Below are 9,921 nucleotides of genomic sequence, written 5' to 3' on the forward strand. Positions count from 1 at the left end.
GGGAGTTCGAATTTAACGCGAGGGAGGCCGCGGGCAAAAGCTAGTATTAAATAAACGTTGAAAGGATGGGTTCGTAAAACAAGAATATTTTTTATACATTTTATTTTGAATGTTGACCAGTATTAAAGATAAACTTACAACTCAACATTTTCCTTAAAACTAACTTAAACTATCAACTTCTCAAATAAAACACTTTTGCCTTAAAATATGTCTACAACTATTTGGGGTCAGTAGAAAAATGCAAAACCCGTAGCATATAGATATCTAGCTGATTCAACTAAAAATATTCAAAGTTATTGATAATCTAGCCATTATTTGCAATGAAAAAACATGACCTTTTTATAATAAGACTACTATATTAGTATTTATTATAAGACTACTATATTTCACTGGTTTAAAACCGAATCTATTAAACAAAACTTACTTTTTTGACTGAGTTGCACTTACTAAGTTTGTCAGCCTAGTTCAGTTTTATTATTAGATAAGTCTATGTTCAGTTTATAAAAAACATTGCTAGAATATCAATACAGAATGAAATATAAATCAATATTACAAGAGTCTGTCACTGGTAAACAATAAAAAATAAGTCAACATGGTCAAATCTAGCTTTTGCAGACATACATGTTTAATCAAGTGTTAAAATAATTTTCAATCAATCAATGCTGAATACTTCAATGCTTCTAGCATTTAAGACTATTTTATACATTTTTAAAAATATAGCACTCTATAATGTTTTAAATCACTAGACTTTCATTTTAATTTGAATTAAGGTACAAGTTGAAAAGTTTTAGGACCTGCCAATCTATATTGCCCTTGGCAAGCAAACATGTTTGTAGTCACAAACTGTATCTCAGTGTATAGTCAACCTATTGAAACCCTAGGCCACTCTACAACCATGTCAAAATGACAAGCAGTAAGAGATTTCTTACAATCGGATGTATAACGTCACTATGACATAGTTCTACAGTGGCCTAGGGTTCCAATTGGTTGACTGTACAGTTCGTAAAGAAAGCTACTTTAGTACCACTAGTTGCATCTGATTTCACTTTGATTTCTCACTGACGTAACAAAATAGTCCTCATTCGTCTTCCCTCTCTTTCTGTTTGTCCTTCTTCTTCTTCTTTTTCTTTTGTTTCTGTTCCCCGTCCTCCGTCACCTCCATCGTGGTGTCGGCGGCTTCCGTCGTCTCTCCTTCGGCAGTTTCATCTAAGTCACGCTTCTTCTTCTTCTTCTTTTTCTCAGATTTCACTTCGATTGAGTTGTTTGTGTCGTCAGCATTAGCAGTGCTGGCTGTACGCTTCCTACTACCTTCCTCTTCGGCATCTTGACTCTCGGCTTCTCCGTTTTCTTTCGCTTTACCCTTGTTGTAATCCTTGTAGCTGTTCAACCATTCTGACGGAGTATTTTCATTAGGTTTGCCGAATTTGTCTAATTTCCCTTGTTGTATTAGCTGCTTCTTCTGCGATGCCTTCGGCCCTAAGCCCCATTTACGGGGATACGTGTCCCTCTCCATGATAACTCGTTTTAACTTCGCAGCAACACCATGGTCACATGATGCCATTGTTGAAGTGGTCATCAACGCAATAGCTAAAGCGATGGCTTCTCCTTTCGTTGTTACTATAACAATTTCTTGGTCAATTTCTATTCCATCTTCGTACCTTAAAATACCAGGTAGCAGGACTTTAGCTCCATAGCAGATAGCGTTGACTGCACTATCCTTCACGAAGATCCTCTTGTGTGCAATGAGGAGACCTTCCAAAGGCTTGATGACTCGGCGGAGATAGTTCTCATCTTTGTGGTTTTCATAAGCCCATTGAGCGTCTAAGATATCATGCATTGTGACCATACCTTCTCCCTCGCCCTGGATACCAGACCGCACTCTTCGGAGCTCAATCATCTGTCCTCCGACTCCGAGCATTAGCCCGAGATGGACACACATTGTTCTGATGTAAGAGCCTGCCTCGCAGCTCACCCAGAAGACACCAATGTTTCTTTCAGCGTCAAAATCAAGTAGTTTGCTGTCGTACACTGAACGGACGCGAAGTTGTCGCTTCACAGCGGAGATTAGAGGTGGACGCTGAAAGAGCGCGCCTCGCAGCTTCTCCAAACCTTGAGTAACCTTCTTGATACTCTCCACAGCGGAGTGAAGACTGAACACGGCCACGTACTCCTTGCCGGCATTCTGCTGAGACTTCACCAGCCGCGTCGCGCGGTCCACACACACGATCAGACATCCCGTCACCTTGGGGTCGAGCGTGCCCGAGTGACCAGTCTTTTCCACTTTCAAAATACGCTTTATCCATGAAACTACCTCGTGGGAGCTCGGGTTGCTGGGCTTGTCTACGTTTATGAAGCCAGACTTGATGTAATCGCTGATAGGGCGCTTCAAAGGAGAGTGTCCGAAAGGCAGCGGCGTGTAGTGATTAGTCCGCACGTTGAGACGATCGAAGTTTTTCAGCAACAGCGGCCAGTACGCTGTGTCTAGCTTTTTCACACTCTCGGAGGGCTCGATCTTGAAGTCTCCGAGCTTCTGAAACGTGCCCAACGACACGGTATCCTTGTTTTTCTTCTTCTTTTTCTCGGACAAAACGTCCGCACCGGGTTGAAGCACTTCCGTCATTTTCAAAGATTGTAACACGCGGGTTTATTATTCACACGCGGGAGCGTCTTGACACACTTAAATAAGTGACCCGCGTTGGGTATTTAGAGCACTTGCGTCGTTCACTGATTTAAACGCACACAATAACCCAACACGTGCAGCGTTTTTGGGTTAGAGGTTAGCTTGAAAATGTTTCGCTGTTTTTTTACGATTACGACAAATGTGGTATACGTACTTGGCATGAATTGTATGGCAACACTATGAGATGCGTTCATATAAATTATTGAAATGTCACTGGATGCCATGGACATCTATTGATAGTTTGTAAATTCTATGAATAAAAACAAACAATGAAATACATGATTTTTAATTTATTATTATCCGGAATTAAAATCTAAAATACTGTAGCATTCAACACGAGGCATAAAATTTAAGTATGACCTATTTACACCATGGACGCAGCCATAACATAATAGTGTAACCATAGGAAGGTAATATCGCAATTCATCATATTTTATAGATTCAATGTATCTACTTTCATAAAAATAGAATTGGAATTTGGAATATAATTAAAGATAAAATTAAATTACACTTTTATTGTCAAGGCTATCAGAGACCATTTTAGAAAACATAACAAATATACTTCAATTAACTATAACTAGCTTGCTGCATTTACTTACTGCTGTATTTACTGTTTAAAGTAAAATCTATTGGATCTAAATAAATAAAACTTAAATAAAAATTTGGTACAATAAATATTATAGACTAGGCAATAAAAAAGAATAATAATAAAACTAAAAATCTAAGTCTAAAGAGGGCCCCTGAGGCATAGTGCCCAAGATGCTGGCAGCATTTCCTCGCTGAATCGCAATACTTATACGTTGAGCGAGGAAGCTGCCAGCTCTTTTGTCCCCCGTAGTCTCAGTCAGCCGCTTCGCCAAGTCCCTGTATAAAATCTGGGCGCCCGGACCCCACGGACCGAGGGTCTCGACGCCAAAAGCAACAAAGTTGTAATTGGCGTCGAGACCTCCGTATTTACGTCTTTTATTCGTCTCTGCAGCCGCGCCCGCTTTCTTTGTGGTACCGTGAAGATGAGACGGGGCCAGTGTGTCCACACAGGTTGCATCCCACACCAGCACTCGTCCCATCCTCCACGGTATCAGCGACATTCCGTCGGGTCTCTTACCATCATCCCGCGCTATACCGGTCGGCTCTAATATTGCGGGCACGTTTACAGAGGTAAGAGACCGTCGAATAATGTCGTTAATAATAAATAAATATGTAATATAATCTCAACGCCCTATTATTTAACGATAACGATACATGTTTAAACAAATTTTAATTAATGATATTTGGGATTTGTCACGACTTTAAGAATTTTTGTTATTGCAACATTTATCAAATAAAAAAAATTGAAATGTCAACTATCAAAAATGTCAAACCAAACAATCTGGCATGAGCTGAGCTTTCCAGATTGGCGGTGGCGTATTGTTTTCTCAGCATTTTCTAACATAAACACCACAAAATGGCAGGAGTGCTATTCGAGGACATATTCAACGTAAAGGACATGGATCCCGAAGGCAAGAAATTCGACCGCGTCAGTCGTTTGCACTGTGAATCCGAGTCGTTCAAGATGGACCTGATTTTGGATATAAATTCGTGGATATATCCGATGGAGCTGGGTGATAAGTTCCGGTTGGTGCTGGCGACGACGCTCCGGGAGAACGGGTACCCGGACGGCGGGGAGTGGAATCCTCTGGACACGGAGGGAAACCGTGCTGATAGCTTCGAATATGTCATGTCGGGCAAAGTTTATAGGTTAGTTTTTTTATTGACAAATTAAAAAAAAAAAGGGTTTTAGTGTTATGGTAATGTTTTTTTAATACCACGTCTGTGAGAAGCAAGCTTTATACGAGAGCTTTAGACGCTTTAGAGTTATAAAAAATAAAAATATAAGTGAATGCTATAGAATTTTGTAGACAGTGCAGCACAGATGTCATATATACCATAGATCAAGCAAACGTATCTACTTAGCGTGTCAAATGAACTCAGTGAAATCCACTGAGTTGTCCGTCTTTAATCGCAGCTTGCAGCTTTCGGGCGTCAATTTTTGTAAGTTGAAGTCAATCAAAACATAAAAAATGCCTCGTTACGTGATATTCAATTGCAACAACACAAAAATTATGAACAATCAAGAGCCTGAGACATATTTAAAATTACAGGCAAGAAACAACTTCAGTACAAAATTTGACACGCTCGGCCCCTATACAAATAGATGAACTTGTTTCTTCTATATAAATAAAGTTCTGTGCAGTGCAGGCACACTTCTTTTAGTTTTGTAATCTAACCAAATGTGTTAGATTTTCTTAGATTTGAACATGCTTGTAACATGTAATATGCTTATTAGCATTATCAATGCATATTATCAATGCTCTGAGGTTTGGGTCAGTTTGTGCAACAAATCACAGAATTTGGAACCAAACCAAATTTTACAACATCAACTGCCATTTGACCTTCCAAACCAGAGGCCTTATTGAGATTAATCCAGTTACCTCTAATAAATAAATAAATATTTATTATAGGACATCTTTATACAGATTGACTGAGTCCCACGGTAAGCTCAAGAAGGCTTGTATTGTGTGTACTCTGACAACAATATACATAAAATACTAGTGTTTTTATTGAATTCCGTTAACTTTAAGGGAAGGTTCTTTATATCAAATACAATTAATTTCTCTAAGAAACTAGAGCCTTAACTATTACGGTTACCGAGTTATTAAAAAAATAAAAATAATTACTGAACACTTGTGTGACAGCCTTTACCACTTCCTAATGTTATTTGTTTTGACATGTGCCGTCAATCACTTGACACTACCTTGAAGGTTGTCCTTAAGGGTCTCTCACACTGATTAATTCATTTATTATGTATGAAAACGATGAAAACATTTTTTTTGCGAATTTAACTAAAAGTAACATACAGGGTGGTTCCTGATAATAATTCTAACAATGTGTCGAATTTAACAGAAAACAAAAAAAAACATGATGTATAAATACTTATATACATAGAAAACAGCCATGACTCAGGAACAAATATCTGTGCTCATCACACAAACAATTGCCCTTACTGGGATTCGAACCTGGGACTGCGGATTAGCAGGCAAAGTCACTACACGCTAGGCCAGACTGGTTGTCAAGATGTTTAGTCAACCAATATTAATATGACATTCCAAATTTCCAGGATAGAAGGTGACGAGGCAGCAATGGAGACGGCATCCCGCCTGGCGGCCTACGTGTCGTTCGGGGGGCTGCTGATGCGGCTGCAGGGCGACGCCAACAATCTCCACGGCTTCGAGGTCGATCAGCACATGTACCTGCTTATGAAGAAACTGGCCTTCTAGAAAATAGAAAATAGGTTTAGGTGTAGAAAATAGGTTTTTTGTAAAAATAAATATTGAACACCTTACCCTTAGCATAACTTGTCCTGTCGCGCGCGAGTCCATACATCAAGTGCGACTTCAAGTATGGATAAAGGCAAGTTGTGCTAGAGGGGCTGATTCTCACAGAATCTGGTGTTTTTGAGCTAGTTTTACTCAGAAACAACAGCACTTTCCAACATACTATTAAATAAAATATGTTCCATAATGTCCACTATGGAATATTTTTGTATGAAATAATTTTGCATTTGGATAAAGGACAAGAGTTTTCATACAACTTTTGGCTATTGGGGAAACTTAGTGACACTGTGCAAAATTATGAACCCTACAATGCTATTAGTGACTAGTGACATGGTTTCTTTTCTAAAAATCTTTAAAAAATTCCGCGAGCTAGTAAGCTATGAGCTATCGGCTATAAAAACGAAAAGATAATCACTCCCGTGCGAATAAAAGAGACGGCGATATTGATAGCTCATCGCGTTTGTTTTTATAGCCGATAGCTCATAGCTCACTATCTCGCGGTGGGGCCAGTACCTAAGCATAAGGACCCTGTCATGGAAAGCTACACAATTCTAAAATAACATATTTGATGGTATTCTGACATCTCTAGTTCTTAAGGTTAAATAAATTAAATCTAATATTATTACACCTTGTTTAATTTTTTATAATATAACGACATATTAATCGCATATAGGTACGAGCATATTTTACCCTTATAATCCTTATTATAAATTTAGATTATATTAAGAAAGTCACATATTTTCAATCAAAATACTAGCTAACAGCGCCCTCTAGTAACGAGTAGCACTCGACTCTAACTTATGGTACATCAATAGTTACATAGATGGCGCTAGTAGTGTTTTATAACAGCGACCTCTTGTAGCGAGTAGCATCCACTCACACGACACTAATATAAGGTAGATGGCGCTAGGGGTCTTCAAATGTATGCTGGATTTGGAGTGCTGGAGCTTTGAGAGGCGTGCGCAGAGCTGAAACCAACACGTAGAGGCCTTTTTGCATAGGATGTTGCACGTGTTATACTACTCACGCACAGGCAGCACACGCCAGGGAAGGTATTTGGACATTGGAGTTCTTGGAATCTAAAAAAATAAACCGTCCTATTGGCTGAAAGTGAATGGATTAAGTCGGGCTATATGATGAAAACCTAACGCCTGTCTAATAAAATGGTATCCAAATCAACTTTTTGACGAACGGTTTATACTGTTGGCCATTGGTGTTACTCAAAATGTCTCCGGATCGGAGTTACCAATAAATCGAACTTATGATGAACATCAAACTTTCAGTTCATTTTGTTTTAAATTGATTCAAATGTTTTATAGTTATTTGTTATACAAGAGTGCAAAGTTGTATTTTATCGCCGAGTGTGAAATTGAAAAACGAGCAAGCGAAAGGATTCTATAATAGATTCGAGAATAGAATCCTGAGGTTGCGAGTTTTTCAACACACGAGAAGTAATAGTTATTTGTTATACAAGGGGGCAAAGTTGTATTTTAACGCCGAGTGTGGAATTGAAAAACGAGCAAGTGCAAGGATTCTATAGTTGAACCACGAGCGAAGCGAGTGGTTCGAGAATAGAATCCTGAACTTGCGAGTGTTTTAACACACGAGAAGTAAAATACATTTGCACCCGAGTGTAACACAAAACTTTTCCCCTCACTATAGCGAGGAAACTACATCACAAAAAATGCGTTTATTACTACTTTCAGTAGCTCTACAGCAGGGTTAGCACATGATTGCCGCGAGAGTATGTCGCCGCGAGATAGACTACCCGTCCTTATGTAATTAATACACTTAGAAGAAGACGTGTCATTTATCTCGCAGCGACATGCTCTCGCAGCAATCATGTGCTAGGCCCACAGGTGGTAAATCATCTTTATTACTAGATTCACCTACTTTTATCATTTTTAAAGCAGTTAATTTAACTTTATTCAAGGTCAAATTACTTTACCCACTAGTGGATAAAATGCGTTTTTACCCACTGGTATTGAAGCACAAAACACGTGTTTCCGAGCTAGTGAGGGGAAATAGTTATTTGTTATACAAGGGGGCAAAGTTGTATTTTAACGCCGAGTGTGGAATTGAAAAACGAGCAAGTGAAAGGATTCTATAGTTGAACCCACGAGCGAAGCGAGTGGTTCGAGAATAGAATCCTGAACTTGCGAGTTTTTAACACACGAGAAGTAAAATAAATTTGCACCCGAGTGTAACACAAAACTTTTCCCCTCACTATAGCGAGGAAACTACAACGCAAAAAATGCGTTTATCACTGCTTCCAGTAGTTCCACAGGTGGTAAATCATCTTTATTACTAGATTCACCTACTTTTATCAATTTTAAAGCAGTTAATGTGACTTTATTCAAGGTCAAATTACTTTACCCACTAGTGGATAAAATGCGTTTTTACCCGCTGGTATTAAAGGACAAAACACGTGTTTCCGAGCTAGTGAGGGGAAAACAACTTTTCCCCTTGTAAAACAGGTAGGTAACTATTGCACCAGATATACTTTGCATTCTTGTGGATAGAATGCAACTTGGTCATCTGTTTCTGATGAATCAAAAGAGCATTTACAAGGTAACGCCAGGTTGTCAAAATCGCCGCCAACTTACAGATGTAGTTCGAAAAGGGTTTCCTTCTTATTTTTCCAGAAACGCTCGTATTTGTCGTGCTAATTCAGTCAATGTCAGTACATCTTGTACTGAGACTGACTGAAATAGCATGACACGTTCGTACGTGCCCGTAACAATATGAAGGCAAATCTTTTGGCACTACATGTATCTTGCTATCACTAAAGGCCTCTACATATTTCGTAATTTAAAAAGTCAAGCGGCGCGCGTCCGCTCGCCACGTGCCGCTAACGAGCGTGTGGAGGTCCCTTAATTGGGTTTGTTCTTTGTTCCTCAGGATCGGTGACATATTATTATAACAATAGGTGAGCGTAATTAATGAATTATTAATATTATTATACGTTAGGACTGGAATAACAGTACCTATTAATGATGTTTTTAATATTTTTTTTCACCACACCAACTGGTAATGGCTCTCTTTGCTATTCGAAAACAGATAGTAAAATTGCATTTTATCCACAAGAGTGCAAAGTAATTTCACACAAATTTAAACTTAATGTCTTGAGTTGCCTGGTAGAATTTACCTACAAATGATGATTTTGAATCATAAATATTGAATAAATTGATGGATTTGATTTAGTTTGGTGTTTTATAGTCAGTATTTTGTTCATGTTGGTGTGGTGAAAAATTTTGTGTTTCACTCGGCGGCAAAGTTTGTTTAACCTTCGTGCCTTGAAACCCTCGCAACGCTTAAGATTCCACTTTTTGAACCACTCGCTACGCTCGCGGTTCAATATTGGAATCCTTCGCTTGCTCGGGTATCAATATTGGCACGTGCGGTTACAACTTTGCCCCTTTGTAAAACAAATAACTGTTGTTTATTTAGTCGAATAAAAGTACCTATACGGAATAACTATGATATGATGAATACTTACTTAAATATGTATTATTTTCATTACAGATGGTACTTTTTTCCCGCACTAGTGCGCAAAGTGATTCATTTCTTGTAAAATCAAAACTTCAGAGGGCCATCTGTACTGAAAAACGTCGTACGATACACATGCGAAAAGGAAATTCGTTACTCGTGTCGATTTAAAACACTCCTTTCATAGTGTTGTGCCTATTCTTTTTCCTACCAGGGGGGCGATTTTTGAATCTCGCATACGGGATTTTGTCACTAAAATACTGGTTGAAAACGGTGACTTGCCCATTATTTTTTCAGTGACAATTTTCTGAATTCGAACGCGTGAGACTCAAAAATCGGCCCGCAGAACTCAACGAAGGCACGAAGGTCCAATTATTA

At 38.8% G+C, this 9,921-nt stretch overlaps 2 protein-coding genes across 2 annotated transcripts; one reads left to right on the forward strand and one right to left on the reverse strand.

The window, feature by feature from the left end:
- Positions 1-85: 85 nt before the first annotated feature.
- Positions 86-2,824, reverse strand: LOC125239973 (H/ACA ribonucleoprotein complex subunit 4). Its single transcript, XM_048147767.1, has one exon. The coding sequence runs from the start codon at positions 2,618-2,620 to the stop codon at positions 1,079-1,081; it is 1,542 nt and encodes a 513-aa protein (XP_048003724.1). The 5' UTR covers positions 2,621-2,824; the 3' UTR covers positions 86-1,078.
- Positions 2,825-4,030: 1,206 nt separating this feature from the next.
- On the forward strand, positions 4,031-6,009 carry LOC125239942 (DNA-directed RNA polymerases I, II, and III subunit RPABC3). Its single transcript, XM_048147724.1, has 2 exons — positions 4,031-4,417; positions 5,838-6,009. Exons 1-2 carry the CDS (start codon positions 4,125-4,127, stop codon positions 5,995-5,997), a joined length of 453 nt encoding a protein of 150 aa, XP_048003681.1. The 5' UTR covers positions 4,031-4,124; the 3' UTR covers positions 5,998-6,009.
- The last annotated feature ends 3,912 nt before the right edge of the window (positions 6,010-9,921 follow it).

The sequence above is a fragment of the Leguminivora glycinivorella genome, chromosome 26 (assembly GCF_023078275.1).
Source record: "Leguminivora glycinivorella isolate SPB_JAAS2020 chromosome 26, LegGlyc_1.1, whole genome shotgun sequence".
Taxonomy (NCBI): Eukaryota; Metazoa; Arthropoda; class Insecta; order Lepidoptera; family Tortricidae; genus Leguminivora; species Leguminivora glycinivorella.